Here is a 27667-nt window from a genome sequence, read left to right as displayed (position 1 = left end):
GACTGTGTCCCCTATCTAGGGTTGGTCCTGTATACCTGATTACACTTTATTTTTTTTGTTTTTTTTTTATTTATGATAGGCACGCAGTGAGAGAGAGAGAGAGGCAGAGACACAGGCAGAGGGAGAAGCAGGCTCCATGCACCAGGAGCCCGATGTGGGATTCGATCCCGGGTCTCCAGGATCGCGCCCTGGGCCAAAGGCAGGCGCCAAACCGCTGCGCCACCCAGGGATCCCCTGATGACACTTTAAAAGCAGCATGACATCCATGTGCATAATGTGAGTGAAGAGGAAATTCCAAGTTCTGCTAGCCCCCAGCTCTCCAGGACCAGGGGGTGGCCACTGATGAGTTGAGGGCTATGGCACCACACCATCCATCCACCCATCCATCCTTCCATCCATCCTTCCATCCATCCATATTAATCAAGCTCCCACTATGTGCAAGGAAACGCTCCATCCTGGTGTGCAAACAAGGATAAGAACCGGAGGTGTCATGGTCAGAGGCCAGACTGTTACAGGAACAGATCTTTGATTTATTTATAGCTCATGTGAATGTCATCAAGGTCATGCGTAGGGAGAAACCACTATGTTGAATGCTGCCAGCTGCTGTGCCAGAAGGAAAAGAGTCTCTAGGAGTCTTGCATGGCAATTCAGTGCTTTAACTAGATACGACAAGTGTCATTTCCATTCAAAACTCATTGGCCAGAACCAGTCACTGTCCCTGCCCAATCACAAGGGACTTGGAAGTGCAGTCCTTCTGTGTTAACAGAAGGTGAGAACCAGGCATACCTGGCAACTACCACTGCTATGCCACCTGGAGGAAGTGGGCTATTTTATCGTGGTTTCTGCTCTATGCTTTCCAGGGCTTGTACCTCACTCAGACCTGGAGCTCAGAGTATCTTTCTTTGCCAATAGTTTGGTCCCAGGGTTCTCTCAATGGAGAATGGGAGTCCTGCATTGCTACTTCCCTGTATGCGCAGTCCTGTAAGGACCAGAAATGAGTACTTATTGATGATCTATACCTATGGGCCACCCACTGTGATGAAGACTTTGACAATTCCTCGCCCCACAGTCCTGTGCTGGATGACTTCCCAAGATGCCCATGAGTGACTTTTTTCCTGGGGGACACAGATGGTATGAGGTGACTAGGATGAATGTATGGAAAGGTCTTCCAATGACTTCGGACTTGCCTGAGACAGGCAGCTCATCTGCTGTGAGAGACTTGAATGTGGAATTATCTTTTTTTTAAGATTTTATTTATTTATTCATAGAGACACAGCTAGAGAGAGAGAGGCAGAGACACAGGCAGAGGGAGGAGCAGGCTCCATGCAGGGAGCCCAATGAGGGACTCGATCCCAGGTCTCCAGGATCACGCCCTGAGCTGCAGGTGGCGCTAAACCGCTGCGCCACCGGGGCTGCCCAGGAATTATCTTTAATTCAAATCCTAACACTTGGTTTCTTGTTTCTCTGAAACACTAGGTTGAAATGTGTCACTCACTATTTCACAAAAGAGGAGGCAGACTTGTGATTGAATATCATGGAACCACCCTTCTGTCTTAAGTCTCTCCACTATTTTGGTGGAGATCTTTGGTCCTCAGGTTCAGTGTGGGGTCTCCTCCTGGGAGTGGGGGTGGCAAAGGAGCTTCTAAGCCCATGGCCTCTAGATGATATACTTTTCCTCTTGGCTGCAATTCCCAGGTATGAATGAATGAGCCAAATGAACTCTGTTTAGGGTTAATTATTTTATTTTATTCATAATGCCAATTTATTTTTCACAAATGCCATCAGTAGTTCACATTCCTCGCTGTCTATTACATTGCAGTGGGAAGAACCGCAATCCAGACAGGTATATGCCCCACCTCTAGATCTCACTGGCCAACTGTCTCACTCCTCTTGAGACTCAGGGACCTCCCCTGCTCAGTGACATCATCACACTTGGCTCTCAGGGCAGATATGAGGGTTAGAGAGGATGTCAGCTGATCAGTGTTGGGTGGATTTCCATTTGTGGCTCTAGCCTGAGAGTTATGGGGCCTCTAGAAACTCAAAGGTAACCCAGGGTGTCTTTAATTCATTTCCCCCAAGAGATAAGGTGTTCTTTACCTTCTTTACTTGCCCAGAGTGAGGAACATAGCTGGGATGCTTTGGGCAGCAACTCTGGTTGACTTTATTCCAATATCCTTTTAATCTGTTCAGAAATTGGATATATCATTTTTAAAACCTTTCACGACACTGACCAAGAATACTAACCAGGGTCTTATAAACTTGCAATATTCAAGTAGAAGCTCATTTTTTGCCATATTCATGAGAAGGATCAGAAGTGCCCACTGGGTGCGCCTGGGTGACTCAGTCAGTTAAGCGTCCAACTCTTGGTTTCAGCTCAGGTTGTGATTTCAGGGTCATGAGATCGAGCCCTGCATGAGGCTCTGCATTCAGCACAAAATCTCCTGAGAACCTCTTCCTCTCCCTCTGACCCTCCCCTCTGCTCTGTGTGTGTCTCTCTCTCAAATAAATAAATAAATAAATAAATTAATTAATTAATAAAATCTTTTAAGGAAAGATGGAGCCATCCCACTGAAGTCAAGAACCTAGTAAAGATGCTTGATATCACTGTGATGAACAGAATTCATTGGAGACTGGGGATAACACATGAGATAAGAACAAAATGTGTAAATATTGAAAAAAGAGACATGATCATCCATATTTACAGAACATATGATTGTGTACATAGAAAACCCAATTAACCAACATCATAAATCATTAGAACTTAAAAGAAAAATCAAAATACTAAAATAAAATCTGCCTTCGTGATCAAAACTAACCAGTTAGACAATTTAACAGAAAAAGTAGGTTTCGCTTTCCAATAGCAGTGAGACCTTCAACATCCATCGGCAAGCCTGATGAACACATGAGAACTTTACAAAGGTGCCTGTAAAACAGCCCTGACAAAAGGATGCTGACATTTTCTGTGTTTCTAAGCAGAAAGCCTCAAAATTGTATCACTGACCGTTCTTCCCATTTTAATTTGCATCTCCAGTGCAACACCAGTCAAAACCTCAAGACAAAGTTTCAGGGATGTTGACAAATGGATTCTAAAATAAAATGAAATTAGTCATCAACCTCACATCATTTCCAAAAGTAATTTAGATAGATTGAAGACCTAAATATAAAACAAAACTGTAAAAAAAATCATTGGACAAAAATATAAGAAAATGTAACTTAGAAAAAAAAGAAAATGTAACTTAGACAAAAAAACATCGAACAAGAAAAAATGCAGGAAAAAAACTCAACTCTAGGAAACAAACTGAGAGTCACTGGAGGGGAGGGAGGTGGAGGGGGTACCTAGGTGATGGGCATGAAAGAGGGCACGGCACATGATGTGATAAGCACTGGTGTTACACACCAGTGTTACACACTGATGAATCACTAAATTCTACTTCTAATAATACAGCGTATGTTAATTAAATTGAACTTAAATTTTTAAAAATACAGAAAGGTAAAATAAAGAACATATAAACTTGACTACACTAGAATTCCACATTTCTGTATGACTGAAGATAAAGCTGGGAGATTAACCACAAACTAAGAGAAAACATTCACGCAACATGGAAGGAGGGGTTCATTCACATGTACAATGTGTAATCGCTTTCATAGAGTAATCTGAGGAAGATAAGCAGCCCAGCAGAAACTCCGGACAGGACATATGCACACAATTCATGGGAAGGAAATTACAGACAGACATTTAAAGTGGTCAACTCAGGGGGCACCTGGATGGCTCAGTCGGTGAAGCATCTGCCTTCTCAGGTCATGATCTCAGGGTCCTGGGATCGAGCCCTGCATCAGGCTCCCTGCTCAGTGGGGAGTCTGCTTCTCCCTCTCCCTCTGCCCACCCCAACCTCCCCTCATGCTCTTTCTCTCTCTCCACCTTTCGAATGAATAAATAAATAGGAAAATAGAAATAAAATGGTCGACTCAGTATTAACGACGGAAAACAAGTTAAAACAAAAAGTTTTTTTCACCTATTTGATTGGCAAAAACAGAAATAATAATATTATCAAGAATTTGAAAAGAAGTGTGGAAACAGGATTCTTTTATTGTCAGTGAGAACGTTTAAGGTTGAAGAGCCTTTCGTAGGGAGCGATCTGGCCATGTGTATTAGAATAGAAACCACAGGCGCCACGTGGTTCACCAATTCTGCTTCTCAGAATCCACCCTGGAGAAATGTTCACACGCAGGCAGAGGAGGCAAGAATTAGGGTATCCACAATGATGTTGACAGAAATAATGACAGCCTGGAGGGGAAAAAACAGAATTACACATCTTGCAAGGGTTCACCGCAAGATTTGGCTATAAGATGATGAGTCTGGGTAGATCACGTTCACGCTACGGGGACTAGATGGCCCTGGGAGCTCGGGGTCGCCCCACTGTGTGTGGGATGGTATGATCACAGAAGGAGGGACAGAGAGGAAGCTGCCCGCGTCACTACAGTGCTGCGGCTGGCTCGGGGTCAGTGAGTCCTTCCGTGATGTAGGGGGCTGAATCCCAGGAAAGCATTGCGCATCTTCCCCTGGCTCCGCCAGGACAGCACAGCAGGCAGCAACCTGACACCACTGTGTTGGCAGAGCTCCAATTGCTGTGGAACTAGCATTTCGGGTGGTCTGTCACATGTCAACGGGGATTGGCCGCCACTTGCGGGGATGAGTGGGGAAATGTAGGGCATCCTTTTCACTGTGGTTCCATCCTTCCCCATATTGTCTGCACACTGGAGGCATACAGTTCGTGCCCAGAATGCCACCTGGGCCCTCTGCCCGCATATTGGGCTCACTGTCTTCACATGCCCATGCTGAGACTCAGATTCATTCCCCACTGAAGTTTGAGGCAGAGGGATTGGGGAGGATTACCAGTTCCTCTCTTTGAGCACATTTGAAATTGTAATGAGCAGGCTTGGAGATGTATTGAGTGTATCTGATATCAACAAGAGAAATCACCCCTTTCCAAGCCAGCCCTGTACTTTCATAACATGCATCAGGTCAATGTCTGGAAAACAAACAGTCACCAGGAGACCCGAGAACCATCCTGGGGAGCGGGGAGCCACCAGGGGAAATGCTGTGCTAATTAGCTGAGTGAATTGCACAGTTCTGTCCTCGGGGGTCAACCAGAAGGCTCTGCAGAGTACACTCGAGTACTGATGACTTACAGGACAAAATGGGAACCTCCCACAGCCTCAGCAGGTGCCCCCCACAGGAAAAGAACACAGTGATGTCTGAGCCCCTAGAACTTTCCTAAAAGACAGGGGTCTGTGGACCAGCAGCATCAAATCACCAGAAACTTGGAAGTGCAGAATCCAACCTCTTCCCTCCATATATAAACCTTGGGGATTAGAACCCCACTGGGGTCAGGGCATGTGGTTGACCAGAACAAGTCTTCATTTCCCGACCGCCATTGCTGGTGAAAATGTGACCAGTACTGGCTAATGCAGTGTGAGTAGAGGTCATGAGAGGAACTTCCAGGTCACACCCTGAAAGGACTCAGGTGAGCCCTCCCTCCCAGCATCATGATCAGTGGCATTCCTGTTATGCTTTATTAAGGTCCAGAATGGATGTCAGAGGGCAGACCCATATTAATTGTTCATGAGCCACTGCTGTTCCCACCTCCTGGGGCATTTCTGGGGGGGACACGGGAGCTGCCCCCGCAAGGGAGGTGGGTCTGGTGTCCCAGGCTCCTGTCTACACTCCAACTATAACAGTGTGGACTGGGAGGGCAGAAAGGTCAGAGCCTGCTGATTATTAGGAAGGTGAGGCATCTTTTCTCAAGTTCCATGGGCCTTTCTCACCTTTCCTCACACATCCCTGGTCCTGATGCCTGGGCACTTCCCCGTCGCGGGGGCTCCGCACACAGCGCACACACCTCGCCTCCTCCGTCACACACCAGGCGGGCCTCCTCTTTGGCCGCCCTTCGTCCTCTCCCCTCCCTGCGCCTTGCCCTGCGGAGCCCACAGTGAACCCAAGGCTCTGAAATCACTTTCTGTCCCGCGTGTGCGCTCTGCTGCCCCCAACAACCAGGGGACGTTTCTCTGCCGCATCAACTTCAGGACAAAGCTTTGTAAAACCAGACGCCCAGCAGGAGAGAGGAAGTCTAAATAAAGTCATTTTCCTGGCAGAGTTTCCATTGGGACGCCCTGCCCAGGAGATGGAGTCAAGCCGGAGGGAGGCCTTTGTGACCAGGCCCGACTTCTTTTTTTTTTTCCCCACATCAATTTTCTTTTTTCTTTTCTTTTATTTTTTTAATAATAAATTTATTTTTTATTGGTGTTCAATTTGCCAACATACAGAATAACACCCAGTGCTCATCCCATCAAGTGCCCCCCTCAGTGCCTGTCACCCAGTCACCCCCACCCCCCGCCCTCCTCCCCTTCCAGCACCCCCAGTTCATTTCCCAGAGTTAGCAGTCTTTACATTCTGTCTCCCTTTCTGATATTTCCCACACATTTCTTCTCCCTTCCCTTATATTCCCTTTCACTATTATTTATATTCCCCAAATGAATGAAAACATACACTGTTTGTCCTTCTCCGATTGACTTACTTCTGCCCAGAGGTCAGGGGTGGAGTGGCCGTCACTGCGGGGGGCCATCACCTGGGGCCAGCTCTTCCCAGGGTGCGGGAGGGGCAGGGGGGCTGGCGCCGGGGGAGGGCTCTGAAGAATCCACAGGGCACAGGGCAGCATTTAGAGGGGGTGCATTTAGAGGAGGATGCCGCTTGGGGGGGCTCCCTCTGCTCTGAGCTGCCCTCCCCTGAGCCCCCGCAGCCTGGTCAGCGTCTGGGTCCGGGCGGGGCAGCCCTGCACGCGGTGGACCTTCCCTCCCCAGGCTGGGCCGCCGTCTTGGTCAGAGGATGGCACGTTCCCCCAAGCCAGGGGTGGCTATGGAGGCAGAGCATCCGGCCCGACCAGTGAGGGGGCATTTGCTCTGCACTTGCCCGTCAGCAAAGCCCTGATGAGCAGTGGGGAGCTGGGCTCCTGTGCCTGGTGCCCCACTCCCCAGAGGCCAGCTCTGCTGGCTGTGGTGGGAGCTCCTGTAGGTCACTGGGGGAAAGCTCTGCGGTTTGGGGCTCCTTCGACCCCCAGGGAGGTGAAGGGGCCTGAGAATGGGGGTGACTGGGGGTCTTGGGACATGGGGTGGGCACACCTGGGGCCCTTCCAGCACCCGCTCCTCGTGGCGAGGCCTACGTGGGGCCCCAGGACTGCAGGCTGCGGACAGGTTCCCGCAGGAGGTTGGGGAGGCTCTAGGAGGTCCCCCGCCCGTGACACCCCCTCCCCAACAGCCCTTGGAGCCGAGGGCAGTGCTGAGCCCAGGTCTGTGGACACAGGCGAGCAGAGCAGCTGGGAGCCTGTCTGTCCAGGGCGGCACCTTCCCGCCCCACCCTCCGTCCCGCTCTCCTGTCCCCACCACGGCCACTCACGGACAAATTGGAATAATCACCACGGTTACTCTCACAGGGGCCACCCTCCCCCACCGTCGTGCTAATCACACACGGTTTGAAAACAAATTCTTGAATTAAAACATTTTGAGAGGCTGGAGGAATGCACAACGCACGCAATGAATTAAAAAAGAAATGGGGGAAATGTATGCCTTATTTCATCCTGTGCCACAAAAATGAATGTGTTGCTCAGGCTCATAAATTTTGGGAAGTAGTTTTTGTAAAAATATTGCGAGCTTCAGCACGTTCTCTGCCTGCACAGCCGGACACCAGATCATAGCCCCCCTCAGACCCCGAGAAAGCCCTCTGGGCCCCTGGATGCAGGGACGTGCTCCCTGTGAAGTGAGCGGGACCCTCGGCGCTGGGTGTCCTGATGGGCCCGCGCTGGGACGCGTGGGACTCGAGACGTTTCCCAGCAGCCCGTGATTCAGGGAGGAGCTCGTCCCTTCTGGGAGAAGCTGACAGAAAGGGCACGAAGGATCGCAGTGCTGACGGGTGGCGGAGAGGTATCATGCTCCAGGGGAGACGTCCAGAGAGGGTCGGAGGCAGGGGGCCGCGCCAGTCTCCCCTGTGAGTCCTTCCCACCCCCAGCACCTTCCGGGCCGTCCCCTGATCGGGACGCCCACCCTTGGGCCCACCCTTGGGCGGGGGTGGGGGCAACGTGCTTTACTGATTTCCACTGACGTCACAGGCAGCCTCATCCAGAAACAGCAACAGGAACATCGACCGCATGTCTGGGCACGCAGCCCAGCCAGGTCGACACGTGAACTGTCCACCAAGACCCTCGCCCGGGTTTGCAGAGGCCACCGTGTCTCAACTCTCTGCTGGGGAGTCCGTACCTGATGGGAAGCACAGGACCGGGAGTCCGGCAGGACGCAGAGGGCAGGGCTGCTCCCGGCTCAGGCTGCGGGCAAAGCCAGGTCCCGGCAGAGCCATGTCCCCGCGGAGGTCAGCCCCGTGTAGACACGGCTGGAGATGGTGGCCGGGAGCCATGTGGTCGTGTCCCCCTGTGGCAGCCCAGCCAGGGCCCTGCTCTCAGCTCAGGGCGGCCGTTGGGCCTGCATGTCCGCTCAAGCCCGGGGCACTCAGGTGTGAGCAGCGCGGGGGCTCCTCCTCCCCCACGAGGACGGCCTCGGGTGTGGGCAGGTGGCCCATCCGAGCCCATCGGATTCAGACAGTGTCCACACTGGCCCTGGGGCCCCGGCGAGCTCTCGCGCGCCCCCCCCCCTCCACGCACACACCAGAACCACCGGGACAGCTGTGGGCATCGCTGCTGGCTCCAGGATTCTTCAGACTCAGGACTCGAGCACAAGTACGTTGTTTCCTTGATGCTGACGATCAGCCCGAGGTCGTGAGAGCCCATGGCCTGGAGTAGAGACAGTGCCCCACTGTGGGGGGAAGCAGGGCAGCTGGGCAGTTTCCATTACCAGCCAGCGAACGCGCAAACGTCCCCGCGGGGGAGGCCTCAGCCCGGACCCAGAGCATTTCCCGCTGCTGCTGTTCACGGCACAGGGGAAACGCCCCGACCCCGGCTGTGGACGGGACCCCTGTGGGCTCTACCTGAGAATTTACACCCTCGCCTTCGCCACGGCACACCCGCCACGGGCTGGACACGGCGTGAGCCCGGCGGCCTTCACGCAGCGACGTCCCGGTGCGCTGCGCCCTGAGACAAGTCAGCGGGCGCTGCACCACTCGCCTTGGAGAGACTCTGATCATGTTTAAGTAGGCGGAATCAGTGAAGAAATGAGGGGACCCCGCTTCCCCCCCCGTCACCCCGTGTCTCCCTCACAGCAGCGCTGATCTGAACAACTTACCCTCAGACCCACTGAGGATCCAGTCCAAACTCCTGCCTGAGACCAGTGAGTCAGGACACGCCTCCTCTCCCACCTCCTGACATCCTCCTCCTCCACGCCTCCCACCAAACTGGCCACTTGTGTCCCTGAGACACCCGTCTCTCTGCCTCAGGGCCTTTGCACGAGCTGTTCCCTCTGCCTGGGGCACTCTCGCTGTCTGGGCACTGAGGACACTGAGGCCCTGGCTCGTCCCGAGTCTGCTGGTGGCCGAGACGTGCAGTGCTGTGTGAGGAGCCGTCTGAGCGGGGAGGGCTGCCTGGAAGTGACATCCCCAGCTCTGTGTCATCCTGGCAGGACTACCCCACCACCACCCCCCCATTGCTGTGAGCCCAGGCCGGGGCCCTGGAAAATTACAAGGAGATCCTTCCTCAGACATGTGACTGCCACCTGCTGGGAAGCCACCCCTGTGAGGGCCTAACTCTAGGATGACAGCTGGGAATGTACTGCCGGACTTGGGCAGTGCACCACCTGGCCAACTGCACCTGGCAGGCCCACCTCCTCCTCCTCCGCACTCCCGGACTCTTCGTTCTGCCCCGGAGCTCCAGTCACCAGCCGACACCGCGTGTTGTATGAAATAAACGTCGCTCTCACGCCTGGAATATAACCTCCAGGAGGGCTGGGGTTTGGTGGGTCCATTCACGGCTGTGCTTCCAGTGAGGACACGGTGCCGGCCCGAGGTAGGGAGTCAACAGATACAGATTCAGATGCTGAATAAGTGAGTGAATGACTGAAGGAACACGTTCTCCTTCCCGCACTGCCCTCCGGCCTGCCTCGTGCTGGCGTCACTGGTTTGCGAGCCGCCCCAGCCAGAGCCAGCGCCGGGGGCGGGGTCCGGGGAGCCGGGCAGCAGGCTGCGGTCTGGCTGCCCTGGGCGCGAGGAGCCGCGGCGGGCCGGGCCGCCAGGTGCTCAGCTACCCTCGAGCGCGGCCCTACGCAAACGAGCCGAATTCCCTCATCTCGGAAATGTTCGCACAACTGCACAGGCGCCGAGGAGCCGCCAGTGAATATTCGAGCTCCGGAAACCGTCTGTGGCTCCTGCAGAATCAAATGTTTGTGACTTTCCAGCACGCGTGGCCGGCAAGGGGCGGCGATGCCTGAGGCGGGTTCCCCGGCAGCGGCAGGAGCGCGCCCCCCGTGGGGGGGGCAGGTCCTGACACCCGGATGTCCACCGGGCGAGCCCGGGTCGCTCAGAGCCTCCCGGAGCCGTAGCAGCTGGTGCTTGTTGTAAAGTTTGTGCAACTGCCAAGCGGGTGGGAGCCCTGCAGGGTCAGCCCCAGTGCCCGAGGCCCGCGGCCCGCGGTCACGTGACTGGCAGGTGCAGGTGCCCTCTGCCGGCCCCGGCTCTGTCCCCGTGTCGGAGCCTCTCTCCCCCTCCTGCGCTGTCCTCATCCGGCTGGACGGTCCCTCCCGGTGCAAGTGTCCACTGACGGCGCAGGACGCACCTGCCCTCCCCGCCACCTTCCCCCGTCCCCGATCCTGGAATCCCATCTGCCAGGCCCACCTGGGAGGGTCCCCACCCTAGCCCCTCCTGTGACCAAGACATGGAGCACAGGGACTGGCCGGGTGTGGGGTCCCCTGGGGTCCTGGCTGCAGGCCTGGGTGTGCAGAGTCCAGCCCCAGCCCCCGAATGCCTGAGAGTCAGGTGGGAGGGGCTCCTCCCAGGGAGGAGGTGAACCCAGGGAGTCAGCAGATCGGGGGACGCCAGCTGCCCCCCAGCTCCCGGGCCAGCAAACAGGGCTGTGCATGGGGCCCCAGGCTGGCGGGAAGCAGAGCCAGTCCTCACAGGGCTGCCCGTCTGCCCGTCTGTCTGCCTGTCTGTCCGCCTGTCTGCCCGTCTGCCCAATTGCTCATCTGTCTGCCTGTCCACCTGTCTGGGTGTCTGGCTGTTTGCCTGTCTGTCTGCCTGTCTGTCCTCCTGTAGGCCCGTCTGCTCATCTGTCTGCCTGTCTTGCTGTCCGCCTGTCTGGCTGCCTGCCCGTCTGGCTGTCTGCCCATCTGTCTGCCCGCCAATCCAGCTGTCTGTCTCCCCGTCTGCCTGTCTGTCCATGTGTCTGTCCATCTGCCCATCTGCCCACCTGCCCACATGCCCGTCAGCCATTCTGTCTGCCCAGCTGCCCGTCTGCCCGTCTGCCCAACTGCCCGCCTGTCCTTCTGCTCGTCTGCCCGTCTGCCCGTCTTTCTGTCCATCTGTCTTCTTGTCTGCCCATCTGCCCGTCTGCCCATCTGTCTGTCAGTCTGCCTGTCTGCCTGTCTGTCTGTAGGGCCCCCGTCCTCACCCCCTGGATGCACTGGCAGCAGCCGCTCCCCGCGGGGGCCCCGGTGTCCTACTTACTCACTGACACGGAGGCGAAAGTCCCGGTACCCTTGTGCGTGCCGGTGCCAGTGAGCACATCACACATCCTCCTGGAGCCGTGTCTGCAGCTCAGAGACGGTGGCTCCACCTCTGGCCCCGGGGGCAGCGGACGCTCGGCGCCTGGGATGGTGTAGGGACCGAGGGCCCGTCCCTCTGTCCCAGCCGGCCCCCTCCCACCTCCCCGTCCCCTGTCCTCTCTGGGGAGCGTGCCCCGGGGGGACACGGTCAGGCAGGAAAGGTCCCAGCGTGAGGGAGTCGGGAAGCCAGAGCGTCTGGAAGCCCTGGATGCCGGGGGACGACAGGCAGACTGAGGACGGGGCGGGAAGGTAAAGGCACAGAGGAATTTCGGACCATACAACGCGCAACAGAACAGCTACACCAGCACTCACCGAAGGGGCGCCCCACGCGTCCACACTGCTCCCTGGGCGTCACCCAGGTCGTCAGGGCTACCCAGCGTGTGGCTGTGTCTGTGGCTGGGGGGGGGGGGGGCAGGGGGCAGGCTGAGAGCCCAGCGCTGGCCTCGTTGCCCCGGGTCCCAGGGCCACCGACCCCTGAGCCTCGCTGTTGGCCTCCTCCTGCCCCAGGCCCGGGGAGGGAAAATGAGGGCCTGCCCCGCCTGCCGCCCCTCGGAATGGGCCCTGCGTGCCAGTGCCCGGGACACACAGAAGCTCCGTCAGGAACCCGCCCAGGAGCCGCCCCTCCACCCCCATGTCCTCCTGCAGGAAAGGCCTCAGCTGTGGCTCGGGCACCAGGTAGACCAGGGCTCCCAGCCTTCTGCCAGGGCGCGCGCTGGAGGATGCTGTTCACGGGCTCCCCACATTCTCTCCTGGGCCAGCGAGGGTCTCAGGAGCCCAGAGAGGCTGCGGGGGTGGGGTGCAGCAGGAGGCCCTGAGTGCCAGGCAGCCTCTGGAATGTCACTCTCCACAGCTGGTATTTGAGCTCTTCCTTTTCAGCACTCCTGTCCCTTCTAGTGATAGCCTTCCGTTTGGGGGTGAACCCCTCCCTGCTGTGGGTCCCTCTGGTCTAGGTAGGGCCCTTGCTGTTTCCTACATGTGAATTTTGTGACCTGGATCACAGAATAATTCATAGCAGTCCTGACCACAGTATGGTTTGGGTTTGGGCACATGACCTAATGTGGACCAATCAGAGTCCTACTAGGGCACTGGCAGGAGCTACTGAAGATGTCAGTGCTTTTTCTTGAGAGCATGTGAGGTTGGAGGTCCTGCAGTACTGGTGAGGTCACAGTGCGGGGTGGGGGTGTGCGGGGAGGGGGGCCCTGTGTGGCCTGAGGCAGAGGCCCATGCAGAGGAGGGCGAAGCAAAGAAGGAGAGAGGGTAGCTTCCTGATGGCTCACCCAGGGCCAGCCAGAGCATGTAGATTCCTTCGCAGTGTGCAGCCAGTACCCTTCACATGCGGACAGGGAGCCAGCCCAACACACTATCCATGAAGTGCCAACCAGGAGCCTCAGGATGGTGGCACTCCCCACCCCCGCTCTGCTTCTGACCCCCACAGTCACCGCAGGAATGAAGTCACCAAGAGCAACTACCCCAGCAAATCCCCTCACTTGTCAAAAACCCAAAGTTCCCAAACTTTCCCACTTGGCGATTTATAAATAATTGCTCATGAGACCCCCACATTGGGTCTGAGCAGCAGGACAGAGCCAGGTCCATGTGGGCCTGTCCCTGCCCAGCACAGCCCACCTGTGGGAGGCAGCAGTGTCCCCAGGGGAAGGGCTGGCTCCGCCACAGGCTAAGTTTTGGGTGGGAGCATAAGTGAGAAGTCTCTTCCCTGAAGGAGGGGTCTTCCCTGGGAGGATCCTGTGCCACCTCCTCTGTCCTGCTGCCAATGACAAGAGGGAACTCCCTGGGGTGGTGGCGATGACATCACAGCCTGCAGGCAGAGGGGGCCGGGTTCCTGTGTGACCTGGCCGGGCCCTTCTTGTAGGTAGATGTGTGCCTCTGGTGTGCCAGTTGGCCTGTGCCCGTTTCTAGCACTTTTCACTGAGGAAGTTTGATGGATGCATCCGGGCTTAATCACCGGGAGGCAGGCCACATGCTCCTGCATGGAGACCACCGGGTAGGCAGCAGGAGGGTCACTGCGTGAGAGCACCAACAGGAACAGTTAAGTCCTCGGGTTCACTAAAACCCGCAAACTACATCTATCGACGTGGGTCATTGGGAAGGGAGTCTCCTCCCTCCCTGCAAAGGGGAACACAGGAAACCCCACACATGGGCGTGTCCTCCAGGTCCTTGCTGCCCGGTGAGCATGGAAGCCATGTTCACCTACAGTGCACTTGAAATAAAGCTTAGAATGTGTCCAATTGGGAAAATATTTACCCATGATCAAAGAAATGTCACATAAAAATCTGTTCAATCGCAGAAAATGGCTCTGTCCTTGGCACTGACCCCAGAAGGCAGGAGGGCCTGCCCAGAGCAATGGAGCTGTTAGTCTCCATCCTGCTCACTGGTCATTTATTGCTTCCTCTCCTGCCTTTGAGGTCATGTCCTGGTGGGTGGAGGGTGGGGGGGTGCTTCCTCCCCTCTGTGTAGAGTCCCTGCCAAGTGATGGCAGAGAGGAGCAGTTTGGGGAGGCGTGGCCACAGCCCTACTGGGACCCCATCCCCTTGAACATCAGCACACTGGCCACAGAGGACAGCACAGACAGGGTGGGCGTTCTCTGGAGGGACCTGACAGGGAAGGGTGGAGGGCGGGTCTGGGGACAAGTGGGGTATTTGGGGAGGAGGAGCCTTTCCCTCTGCCTATGCTCAGGCATTGAGCCACTCAGGAGAAGGCCCTGTGACCTTCCCGAGACGGCTCCCCCCCTAGGCATGCTGTGACACCCAGAGGCTGGTCTGTGTCCACATCTCATGGTGAGCTAGACACCTCGATGCCTGCCCCACCGTGTCCAGAGGCTATGAGGCAGCTCTCACTGGGAGCCCAGTCAGAGGACACAGAGAGGTACCTGTGGGAGGAGTGGGTGCTGTGGATCTCCCAGGACTCCAGGGAGGCCAGAGGGAACAAGAGGAGAGGTGGGAGGTGGAGCCTGGATGCCCGAAGCAACTGGGAATTAGGACAAGCCATCCCTGGAGGGAACTCAATCCAGAGTTTGAGATCTAAGGCTCATCTGATCTTCTATAAACTCATTAAACTTCCATTTTAGCCACATACAGCAAGTGGTGCTCATGGGCCAGCATGCTGTGTCCTAGTCCTCCTCCACATCGTCATGTGGCCTCACATCCACAAACCCACTCACAGGGGACAGAGCAGGGCTTGGCCTCAGTCTCTCCGACCCCAAAGTCACTGATGTGCCACTTCCCTCACGGGGCAGGAAGGAGGGACTGGACACATGTGTCCATCAGCCCATGAGGACAAGCATCCAGGGCTCCTGGAGAAATGGCCAACTTGAGGCCTGGGTGGGAAACAGGTGAGTGGGGTGTATCTTGTGGGCCTGGCCGGGCTGGTCGTGTACCCAGGAGGTCAAGATGTGCTCACCCCATTATGTTTGTATGTTAGCTTATGTTGGGTTTACTTTCTCCCCAAGTTAAGTCTCCTGGTTATAAAGAGTCCAACGGGACTTGGAGCAGGGACTTTAGCCACCAACCAGCAGGGGTCTGAACATGAACACGCTTACACATCCTCATGTGCATCCGCACATCGTGTTTCTCCAGACAGTTGCACGCTTCTAGACATTTCATAAACCTCTCAGTGCCCTTGCTACGGGGAGACAGCAGAGTCCCATTGCACAGATGCCCTACGATTCAGGTGCTTATTTATCAGCCTTTTGTTACAATAAATAAGCCTACGATGGATGTCCTTGCACAGATGTCCTTGTGCACATTTCAGCATTATTTGTTAAGCATGCTTGGAATGCTCTGAGAATATTGCACAACAATTTACTTAAAGGATCCCTATTTTTAAAAATTATCTCCAATTTTTCCACCATTATAAACAACATGGCTATGATCATAAATCTTGTACACACTCCTGATTACTTCCCTGGGATGAATTTCTAGAAGGAAGCCCTGGAGTGCTTTCAACCTGAAGCTGCTTCCAAACCATATCGCAAGGGATGAGTCAGGGCTGCCCTGCCTGGTAGCACAGGTTGTGCACTGCTCAGGATGTCCCAGGCAGGGGGGGTGTGTTGAGGAGGAGCCCATGGCACCCTTGGCAGGTATCTAGGTCCCCTGGAGCAGGTCCTTTTCCTAGTCTGCATGGAGGTGCTGGCAGGGCCCAAGCTGAGTTGTCAGAGGCAGAGTCTGAGGTTACAGGACCCTTTGACAGAGACCACCCCCCTCGGGCACCAGAGAGCCAGGGGGTGGGTCAGCTCCAAGGACTGTCCAGTCTCATTCAGGTGAGTCTGTGCACTGCCCAGGGGGAGAGCAATGTCACCTCCCCTCTGTCACCATCCCCTGGACTGTCCCCCACCAGTCACCAGCTAACTCTTACGCTTCACCGTGAAGGCAGGGCCCATTGGTAGTGACAGTGGTCACCACGGGCCCACGGAGCAGGTCCTGGTGGGTGAAGACGGGCTTTAGGCAGGGGCTCTTCCAGGACGATGCTCTGGACCCAGGGGCTGCCCAGGCCGCGGGACCATGGACAAGGCGGTGGGGGCGTCCAGAGCCCTGGGCCCCTGTGTTTGGAGACTGGGCGTGCCAACCTCATGCAATCTCACAGCCCCGTTTGGGTCCGAGGTGGCTCTTTTGAGATGATGGGTTTTTAATGATCACCTTTGGCCCTGATGGCTCAGTGACTAAATCTATGAGCAAAAGAGAGACAGAGAGACAAAGACATGGAGAGAGACAGAGACAGACAAGAGAGAGACAGAGATAGAGATGGAGACAGAGAGAAGAGCCAGCACCAGGATTGTCCTCAGGAGGCTCAGGGGGACCTGCCAGTCCCTCTGGCCTGGGGAGGTGGGGCCTGGCAGGCAGATGATCTTGCATTTTCGTACTTCCTTCCTCTGCACAGAGACCAAGACCAAAGCCAGAGAGAAGGGAGGAGGGAGGGAGGAGAAGCCGCCAGGGGTCTGCTCTAGGGACTCTGAGGCCCTTGGACCAAATGAGGGCATCAGACCTGTGAGAGGCCAGAGTGAGAACCGCTGAGGGGGTAGGCCTGGGATGCAGTCTGCTACCCCCACCACCGATGCCCCCCACACCCAGCTTCCCCAGGGGCTCTGAGCTATCACAGTGGTTAGAGTATAAAGACCTGAAGTATGCCTCTAGCATTTGATAATGGGCACTGCCCCTTGCCCCCTAAGTGCCGTGCACCTGACCTCTCCTGGACTCCTCCACAGACCCCTCAGGACTTGGCCCAGCAATGCTGAGTGGGGTGACAGGGGGTTGGGGGTAGAGCTGCAGTGTCCACAGGGATAGCCACACCCCTGCCCAGAACAATATCTCCATGCCAGATTCCTATTCTTCAACATAAGTTTCCAAATACTTAAATATTGCTTCAGATTTTTTTTTTAAATCCTGTATGGGCTTTGAGCCATCCTAGACTGAATACAAAATTCAGGGAGTTTACAATTAGACATCTCTACTCTCAAATCCACCCATGTCCATGCCCACAAAATTCTGCAGACCTCCCTTAGAGCTTTGTCAGGTCCCTGGATCCACCAATTTTCTCTATTTACACATCAGGTACCCTGGAGGTTCTGGGTGGGCTGGGTGGAGCCCAGGCACATGAGGACCTGGACCAGGGAGTGCTCAGGTGGGTTTTGTCCCAGTAAATCCCCACTTGCTCAGATGACCCTAACACCCAGCTTATAGGGAGGCGGGCAGAGCCGTACCAGCCCCGGAGGGGAGGTTTACCCCCAGCATGTAGAAAAAAATGGGATCCAGAGAAGGCTCAACTCTCCATGAAGAGTGTTTCCTGGGTGCTGGTGCAGGAAACAACCCCTATCAGCCATCATTTACATGGTAATCAGCCTCTCAAAGGCGGACACTCTCGGTCCTGCCAGGACCACCCCCTGCACACCTGCGTCTAGTTCCAGTACACGAATCCTGCAGGCCCTTGGCAGCCAAATTTTCCTGATTCTAGCCCCGGCCCCATTGCCTCTTTATCTCTTAGGTGGGAGTTGGCCCGTGGTGGGGGATGGGACACCCCTCTTACCGTGGAGCACATCCCTGCAAGGACGCCCTTCTCAGGGGACACCCCAGGACAGTGAGAGGGGCAGGTGCTCAGGTTTTCCTTGGGGTCTGAGAAGTGCAGAGCTCCCCCAGGTCTCTCTGCCAGAGCCCCCACTCTGAAATGCTATTCTGTGGGCTCAACCCCCTTAAAGCACTCAGAGCAGAGGCTGCAAAGTGCTGGCCTGGGGGAAAGGTGCTTTATTTGGTCTACTTCTTCCAACTTAAAAAAAAGGTGGGGGGGGTGTCACATAAAAACCAGACTTTCGGCTTCTCCCAGAGCTTATGGGCATGACGAGGGTCCTCTTCTAGAGGAAGGCACCATCCACTCCCAATCCCCCTTCCAGCACCAAGGTGACACCACGTTCATTGTAGGCCTGACCCCTGCAGGCCTCTCTGTTTAATACCCCTGACTGAGGGGAGAGGACAATTTGCTGGACTTTAAAAACAATCGAGTTGTTTCAGGAAGATGTAAGGACATAGAGCTTGTCCACAACTGGGCTGTCACACCTGCTCCCTACGGAAGGAAACCGTTCAAGTGTTGGGCTCAGTGTTTCAATGCTTTATTTGTCCCTGGTTTGGAGGAGGGTTTTTTGTGTAGTACGGGCTTGTCTGAGGATGCCCCCAAACACGTGCAGTTTGAGGCCACCAAAATTTCAACTGGTCCCCTTCAGGGTCCATTGACAGCAAAGATTCTAACCTGCTACCATGCCATTCTACAAATGTCTTGATTCCCCACACGCTGAGATGGTACTCTCTGGTCCTAAAGTAAATTCCCCAGCAGCATCTGAGGCCAGATGCTCTCTGCAATGGGGCTGCACCCAGAGTCAGCACCATCATCTCTACACCAACCCTGGGTCTCACCCCATCCCCGGTCCTAGTTTCTGATCTTGACACTTGCCTATGCCGCCACAGCTCCAAGATGACCATGCCAGCTGCCCTGTTCAGCAGCAGGGGCACCTGGGTGCAGCTCCCAACATGTGACTAGGAAGTGCCCAGTGACAGAACAACCGGTCCAGAACCATGGAAAAGTCTGGCGGTATCTATTCTAGCTGACCACCCTACAGCCCATCCATTCCATCTGGAGGTGAATACCAGTATAGCTCTGTGCACCAAAACGCAGGCATAAGCATGGCCATAGCAACAGTACCTGTAATAGCCCCCAAGCGAAAACCAATCAGATGCTCATAAACAGCACGGTGGATAAATAAAATGACTCTATTATCACAATCAGATATTATGCAGTGGTGAGAATGAATCAACTGGAAAGGAACCTGATATGGATGACCCACAAATGTTATAATGAACAAGACACCAGATACGGAAGAGCACATGCTATATAATTCCACTTATCTAAAGTATAAAAACAGGCAAAACTTCTCTACCATGAGAAAAACCATGGGAATAATTAACTTTAAGAAGGAAACAAATCAGTATACCATGGTATGTGGAAAATACCATATATTTTTTAAAAGATTTTAATAAATACTTCACCAGACAATACATCTGGAGGCCTACAAAGCACAGAAAAGATGCTCAGCATCATTCGTCATCGAGGAAACACAAAACAAATCCACAGCACGATACACACCCACTAAAATGGCTAAAACCACCAGGACTGGCCACCGCGCCTGCCATGGGAACGGATGACAGTACAGCCATTTGGAAAGCAGTTTGGCAGTTCCCCAGAAAGTTAAGCATGGAGTTACCACACGGATTCATTTCCTAAGGCTGCTGTAACAAATGACCACAAACTCAGTGGCTTAATGCAACACAAATATATTTTCTTATAGTTCTGGAGACCAGAAGTCCAAAGTGAGTCCTAAAGGGGCTAAAATCCGGTGTAAGCAGGGCTAGTTCCATCGGGGCCTCTCCTTTTAGAGGCCACGGCATTACCCCAACCTGTTTGCATATTCCCAGGGTCTGCTCCCCTGACTTGGACATTCCCACCTTCCTCTTTTTTTTTTCTTAACAATTTTTTTTTTATTTGAGAGAGAGAGAGAGTGCATGTACATGAGCATAAGCAGGGGGAGCAGCAGAGGGAGAAGACTTCCCACTGAGTAGGGAGCCCAACACGGGACGGGGCTCAATCCCAGGACCCTGGGATCATGACCTGAGCTGAAGGCAGACACCTCATCGACTGAGCCCCCCAGGTGCCCCTGCCTCCCTATTCTGAGGACCCTTGTGATCACATTGAGCCCACCCATATAATCCAGGCTCGTCTCCCCATCTCTAGACCTTAACTTCATCAAGTCTGCCAAGTCCCCTTGGTGGTCTGAGGCCATGGTCACAGCGCACATGTGCACACCAATACACCAGCATGTTTAACGGGAAAAGATGCAGCAGGAGCTCACAATAGAAGACATGGGGCAGTGATAACCAGGAATCTGTGGACCACACAGAGGTAACCTGAAGTTCCACAGGGCACCTCAGGCCCAGGTAACATCTGACCCCAAATTTATCACGATGGTTCAACTGAAATGCTGGCTCACAAACGATGCCTCAGGTTCAACCCAGATACAAGACCAACACCAACTGGTAGATGAAATGATGACTGGAACAATTTGGTGAGGAGTAAAATAGTCTCCTATCTTTAAATGGTGAATTTGTGCAGAAGGTGACCAAGGTCTCGGGCCTAACATGGCTGAGCCACACCAAGCCCCAGAGCCATCTACCTGCCACACACCCGAGCCAAGCGCCAGCCCAAGCAGGAAAGAATATGTTTCCTGATCCGCTTATCCACAATGGTCCAGAGACTCTCACTCCAAAGACTAGATTTCAGGAGAACAGAAATGCTAGATTAGGGGTACATTAGGGATGAAATGGGCCATTGCGGGGGAAATCGGAGCCTATGCTGCTGACCTTGTGGTGGTTTCTGAACTGAGCAAACAGTACTAGTGGAGAGAGAAAAACAGAAAAGAAGGGCGTGTGTTTGGACTTCGGGGTGTTGTCATTCTTGTTTTGAAAGAGTACTTATTCTTCCTGAGCTTTCAAAGCTTCTGGAAAGAACATGAAGGGAGAAGGCTGGGCAAGACAAGCATTGGTTATTAAGGGCTGAGCATGTGACACGTTCTTTGTCTTGACAACAAAACGTCACCAGCTGACGCACACACTGCCGTATTGGGCACAACCCTATTCCATCTTCATTCTCGGTGGTTACAATACCTGCTTGAAGATGAGGCTGGATCACACCGTGACCAAGACTCTCCATGTCGCGGTCGTAATGACAGTTTCGGAAGGAGAAAACGTCCTCCGAGAAAGCCCTCCCTCTGCGGTGCGTGTCTCCCAGCTCCGTGCCTCCCAGACGGGGGGCCCCCTGCTCCCAGCGCCAAGCCTGGCAGCCAAGGCTCGCCACTGTGGGCAGGAGCAAGGCTCGGGGAGGCCGCCCGCAATCTGCAGTGGTGGATGCTCACGAACGCCATGTGGCACCTCCTTCATGAGGAGGCTGCTAACAAAATTCAACTGACCAAATTCTTAAAGTCTTTCTGGCTTTATTCAACGATCCATGAATCAGGCAGCATCCCTCCAGCAGACAGGAGCTCGGAGGAGCTTCCACAGGAGCAGGGAGCAGGAACAGGCCATTACACCACACAGAGAAGCGGGTTGGTGGGGCGCCTGGACACTCAGTGGGTTACGCATCTGACTCTTGATTTCAGTTCAGGTCATGATCTCCCCACCGCAGGCTGTGCACTCAGTGCAGTCTGCTGGGATTTTCTCTGCTACTCCCGCTCATGTACTCACTCTCTCTAAATAAGTAAAATTTTAAAAATATATAAAAATACAAATAAAAGTGGGTTGGCTATTGTGACGTCACTCCCCCTCAGGGGCAGGCAGGGGTCTGTGAGACAGATGACCTAACTACAGCCGACCAGATGGGGCCTGACTCACTGGTTGAAGATTCCATTTCTGAAGATCTGTCATTGTCCTGGTTTGGGGACCTGAGGCTTAGTGTACATGGCTGTACCCGAGGCCTGTCACCTTCTTTGTAACGGGGCCTCGTAACGACCAGCTGGGGGACACATGTGCGGGCAGTTAGTGGGGTGAGGGTGCTGGGGGTGATGGTGGTGGTAGTGTGCCTACCTGCCTTGGGGTCAGGTTACAAAGGGTACTGCCTGAAGGCTGTCTCCAGGCCCCTATTCCAGCCAATGGAGGCCCTGCATGGGTGCCGGAGGGTGGGAGGGGGACTGGCTACCATGTCTCTCCCGCAGGTGTTGACCAGGTGACCAGCACCTCTGGGTCCCAGCGTTCCGGAGCCCTCTCTCTCTGTGGTCCCAGCCTCGGGTCCCTGCTAGTGCCCCCACAGACCTGTTCCTCTCCCGCAGAGCGTGGCTGGGGCTCTGGGCTGCCTGGGCCAGCTGTTTGCCGCTCTCCCCAGGACTTTATTATTTGTTCAGGTTACTGACTTCTGCTTTCCCGATTGAAGCCTGATTGACAAAGAGGCTCCTCAATAATAGGAGCCTCTATTTTTTTTAAAAGATTTTATTTATTTATTGGGGGGGGGGTGGGCAGAGAGAGAAGCAGGCTCCAAGCAGGGAGCCTGAGAGAGAGAGAGAGAGAGAGAGAGAGAGAGACAGGCAGAGGAAGAAGCAGGCTCCAAGCAGGGAGCCTAACATGGGACTCGATCCCAGGTCTCCAGGACCACGCCCTGGGCTGAAGGTGATGCTAAACCGCTAAGCCACTGGGACTGCCCAGGAGCCTATATTTTTAAACTGAGCATTTTCAGATTTGCAGATTTAATGCCCCTTTACAGTAATTCTATGTTTATGTGAGTTCTCCTCCCATTTGATTACATATTGAGCAGGAATAATGTAAAACATGGCTGCTATGGCTCGTTGGGCCTCCCAATACCCATTCTTTGTTAGTAAGAGAATCTTCCTTTTATTCAAGGAGGCAATGCATCTCACTAAAAACACAGCTCTCCTCCACTCTATCTGGCCCCTGGAGGATGCCATGTTTTTTGCTACTGAACAAAATTTCCAACTGACAAAGGGTCATTCATTCTTGTGGACGTTGGGATACAAATCCATGTTTTCTATTACCCAGGAGTTTGGTCCTGCAAAAGGCACCCATGAGCCTGACACATAGTGGGTGCTCAGGCAAGATGGAATGAGGGATTCACTTTTCATAACCCTGGATCCCAACTGGGACCCATTGCCCATCACCTTGATTTACTGCATTATTCACAGGAACTCTTAACAAATGTAGAGGATCAGATCACATTTAGTTGAAAAGAACAAAACTGCAAGAAAATGGACCTGGAAATCTAGACATATAGACCCGCTTCCTGTGACTATTCACTCCCTGCCTCTGCCTATCACTACAGGTGGTTTTAGGTCAGAGGCATGTGACTAGCTGGCACGCAGACAGGAACTCTACTACCTAGATTCTTAGTCCCACTTGACAGATGAGTAACTGGAGATCAAAGAGCTCATTTGACTGGACGGAGCCAACGTCCACAGCAATGAAAAGGGCTGCTATCCTTCTGCCATCACCTCTGCCAAAACCCACCCTCCCTGTATGACTCTGGGCCAAGCAACGTAGTCCTTGGTGGGTGGGAGGCAGACAGAGAAAATCTCAAGTAGATACCCTGCTAAGAGGCAGACAGAGAAAATCTCAAGTAGATACCCTGCTAAACATAGGGCTCAATCTCACGACCCTGAGATCATGACCTGAGCCAAAACCAAGACTCTGACACTTAACAGAGCCACCCAGGTGCCCCTCATCCATTTTAAAATTATTTTTCTTATTGATTCGTACAAGCTCCTTAAATATTCTGCACTTCTCCCACTATCAACAACAAAGAATCCTAAACAAAATCTTAGCAAATCAAATCCAGCAATGTATATATAGAAAAAAATCTATGACCAAGGTGAGATGATCTGAGAAATCCAAGGTTATTTTAACATTAGAAAATCAATGTAGGGGTGCCTGGGTGGCTCAGTCAGTGAAGCATCTGCCTTGGCTAAAGTTGTGATTCCAGGGTCCTGGGATGGAGCCCTGCATTAGGCTCCCTGCTCAGCAGGGAGCCTGCTTCTCCCTCTCCCTTTGCTGCTTCCCCTACTAGTGAGCTCTGTGAAAGAACAAATAAAATTTTTTTTGAAAAAGGGAAATCAATGTTAATTCACTTATCAGATTAAAAGAAAAATCAGGGATCCCTGGGTGGCTCAGCAGTTTAGCACCTGCCTTCGGCCCAGGGCGTGATCCTGGAGTCTCAGGATCAAGTCCCACATCAGGCTCCCTGCATGGAGCCTGCTTTTCCCTCTGCCTGTGTCTCTGCTTCTCTCTCTCTCTCTCTCTCTGTCTCTCATGAATAAATAAATAAAATCTTTTAAAAAATCAAATAATCATCTCAATGCAAAAAGGGCGTTTGATAAGATTCTACTTCCATGATTGTCTAGGTTAGAAATCCAAACCAAATAATAAGAAGAAATAATGAAGCTGGGATGCCTGAGTGGCTCAGCCATTGGACATCTGCCATTGGCTCAGGTTGTGATCCTGGAGTCCTGGGATCAAGTCCTGCATCAGGCTCCCCACAGGGTGCCTGCTTTTCTCTCTGCCTATGTCTCTGCCTCTCTGTGTATCTCATGAATAAAATCGAAAGAAAGAAAAGAAAGAAGAAAGAAAAGAAAAGAAAAGAAAAGAAAAGAAAAGAAAAGAAAGAAAGAAGAAAGAAAAGAAAAGAAAAGAAAAGAAAAGAAAAGAAAAAAGAAAAGAAAAGAAAAGCCAGCCAAGCCAGGCAGCTGAACACAAAATCACGGTTTAAAGACGGTCTTCCCAGCAATAATCAATCTGCAAAGTGGGACTTAAAAGGGTAATGGCACCAAAAAGTGACCTATCTAGGAACATATCTAACATGCTTAAGATTGTTATGGAGAAAAGTGAACATGATGAGACTTTTAAATAGATTTGTGCCAGTAAACTAGAGGAGCAAACACTGCGATCCCAGCACCAATGTGTGAAGGCTTCTGGGAAGAAGTGGACAGGCCAACTCTAAGATTCACCTGGAAATGCAGAGAGCCAGCTGAGATTTTTTCTTCCCGTTTTCATGCTGTCATGAGCCCCTAAACTGATCCCATAGGCAGCGGTGGACTGTAGCCCACAGTTCAAACACCACTGAGCCAGTTCAGCACCTGACACCCCCTCCCCCCAACACACAGATGCTTCAGTGCTTCCTTTGAAAACGGTTGAGGAGGAACGGACACCCTTGGGTATCAGCTCTAAGATATCCAGCAGCTTTCTGAAGGACAGAGTTGTCTCCCATCCCATCTCCATTTTACAGAGAAGAAAGGCTTGGAAAGGGATCAGGACTAGCTGAACCCAGAGTTAGGAGCACACCCCAGCTCTTCAAAACCCCATGCCCAGCTGAAAAAGTCATCTGCACAGGGTCTGGAGGTCCTTCCAGAATCCCTGTAAAGTCAGAGGAGCAGTGGAGTTTGGCTCCGAGTGTTAGGCCCTCCCAGATCCCTGAACCCCAGGAAAAGCTCCAAGCAAACCCAGCATCCCCCCCAGACCTGCATGTGCCTGGAGCAATCAGGTGGGGCTTTCCAAGCAGTGGAAGAGCTGTGGCCCACCCCCTCAGTGGGAGCAGGGCAGCCCGCCAGAGCCACATAGCACAATGGCTTGGTCACGTTTATTCTTCAGATGCAAATCTATACGTAGCCAACTGTGTGCCAGGCACCATCCCAGGCACTGGGAATGCTCAGGTGAAGCCATGAAAACTCTGCTCTCCTGAAGCTAATACTGGGGCAGGGTAAGATGGTGCTACATATAGGACATGATGTCAGGTGGCGGGAGTGCTCCGAAGAAGGGCCAGGCAGTGCAGGAAATGCTACTTGGCACACACACCTCCAGCCAGGCCGACAAAGGGACAGCGCCGAGACCTGCGCGGGAAGCCTGTCACATAAAAACCCAGAGGGGCGACTCGGCCAAAGAAGTCACAAGAGCAAAGGTCCTCAGGTAGGAACTGCTTGTGGCTTCGTTTTTTATTTTCTAGGATAGTCACAGAGGGAGAGAGAGAGAGAGAGAGAGAGAGAGAGGCGGAGACCCAGGCAGAGGGAGCAGCAGGCTCCATGCACCGGGAGCCCGACGTGGGACTCGATCCCCGGACTCCAGGATCGCGCCCGGGCCAAAGGCAGGCGCCAAACCGCTGCGCCCCCGGGGCCCCCTCGTTTGCACACCCTATTACCATTCTTACGCATCCCCTCACCTGACCCTTACTAGCAGAAAAGCCGGTATTCTCTGAAGGGAAGGGCCGCAAACCGCAACTGCACTGCCAGTTGTCAGCCCAGTGCGGAGAGCTCGGGCCGCGAAGACCGTGCCTCCGCCCTCCAGCCACCAGACCGTCAGGCCGGAGCTCATGTCGGGCGAGAAGGTGCCGCTGTCCTGCGGAAACACCGGAGGGAACCAAGGCCCGGGGCACGTATTGGGGTGCAGCCCCCCGCGTGCAGGGGGCCGGTCTGGGCCAGGCCCCTTCTCTCCCACGAGGCCCAGGACCCGGCGCCCGGGGGCCGCGCGGGCTTCACGGCTCGCTCGGCCCTTCCCTTTCTGCTAAGGGAACCTTCCGAGGTAGGCAGGGGGGCGGGGGGCGGGGGGCGGCCCCCAGGACCCAAGTCACCGGGGCCCGGGGCCTCAGAGCCGTGAAGAGACTGCCCTGGGCAGGGCCTGGCCCTCCGACCTCGGAGGTCCCGGCCTCCGGCCCCAGAGCTCCTCAGCCCCACAGTCCCCTAGTCGCCCAGGCCCCCGCCCCAGGGCTCCCGGGTCCCGACCCCCGGGCCCGGGAAGGTCTCGCCCGGAGCACCGCACCCGCGCAGAGAGGAGGGGCCCCCGCGAGCCGCGCACTCGACCTGCGCAGCCCCCGCCCCCCGCCCGGCTGGCCCCGTGCAGGTAGCGCGCAATCCGGAGCCGCGCTTTCGCCACTGCTCTGGACAACCGTCTGAGAAAACGAACGCTACGCTTGCGCTGTCCTCTAATCACATCAGCTCCTACCGTGGCGACGCCTCCGAATGCAAAAAGCAAAACCCGAAATTCTTTCCGGCGCCTCAAACAGCTCCGAGGAGTAGCGAATCCGCTGAACCTGTTCGCCGGAAGTAGGGCCGCCTCTCGCCGGAAGTGGTGCTTCCTCCATTTTGTTGCCCGCTATGGCGGCGATGTCGAGTTTGGGGCCGGGATTCGGCGCTTTTGACTGAGGGGGTAGGCCAGGCGGAGGCATTGGGGACATCCGCACGGCGCAGAAGAGGACCAGCCTGGACACCGGCGACGCTGTCATGTACGGCGCGAGCGGAGGCCGTGCCAAAACCGAGAGGAAAAGCGGCACGAAGGAGGAGGCCGGGCCCGGCGGCGCCGGTGGTGGGGGGAACAGAGTGGAGTTGCTTGTCTTCGGCTATGCCTGCAAGCTGTTCCGGGATGACGAGCGGGCCCTGGCCCAGGAACAGGGACAGCACCTCATCCCCTGGATGGGGGACCACAAGATCCTCATCGACAGGTCGGTTCCTCCCCCCACCCGTCGGTCCTCCCCTTCCCTCGCCCGCTTAATTTCGTCTGATGTTGACTTGATGGCCAGGACTAAAAAGGGGTACTGTGGAGCCAGCGGGGATCTGGGGGAGCCCTCCTCTGTCCTTACGTCCCCCTGGTTTTGGAGGGAGGGGGACGATGAAACCTGCCCTAAGGCACTGGCTGGAGTTGCGCGCCGCGCCTGTCGCCGGAGGGACCGTCTCTGCTCCTGCAGCCCCTCGCGACCCCTCACCCCTGTCGCTGGTTCCAGTTGGCCCCTCCACGCGGTGGAAGCTGCCCCTGCCCTGGCCTCTCCCGACCGGCGTTCCCACGACTCGTGTGGGGCACGCTGAGGCCGCGCCGCTGAGAAACCACTGGGA

The 27667-nt window shown here is 54.5% G+C and overlaps 1 protein-coding gene and 1 long non-coding RNA gene across 4 annotated transcripts in view; one reads left to right on the top strand and one right to left on the bottom strand.

Moving 5' to 3' along the window:
* Positions 1–4067: 4067 nt before the first annotated feature.
* Positions 4068–27312, bottom strand: LOC144299685 (uncharacterized). The gene is made up of 2 exons (XR_013366347.1): positions 26784–27312; positions 4068–4285 (listed from the first exon to the last, which is right to left on the bottom strand). It is a non-coding gene; the product is annotated as an uncharacterized LOC144299685 (long non-coding RNA).
* SFSWAP (splicing factor SWAP) overlaps positions 26906–27667 on the top strand; it is a 69933-nt gene continuing 69171 nt past the window's right edge. Inside the window, exon 1 of one of the 3 annotated variants that reach the window (XM_077875199.1) lies at positions 26906–27279. In XM_077875199.1, coding sequence (XP_077731325.1) covers positions 27062–27279 — 218 coding nt within the window. In that variant the 5' untranslated portion in view covers positions 26906–27061. The remainder of the gene's footprint in view (positions 27280–27667) is intronic. The other 2 variants (XM_077875198.1, XM_077875200.1) reach the window with 2 other exon arrangements.

This window comes from Canis aureus, chromosome 27, assembly GCF_053574225.1.
Source record: "Canis aureus isolate CA01 chromosome 27, VMU_Caureus_v.1.0, whole genome shotgun sequence".
Classification (NCBI taxonomy): Eukaryota; Metazoa; Chordata; class Mammalia; order Carnivora; family Canidae; genus Canis; species Canis aureus.
This window is presented reverse-complemented; position numbering and strand designations above follow the sequence as displayed.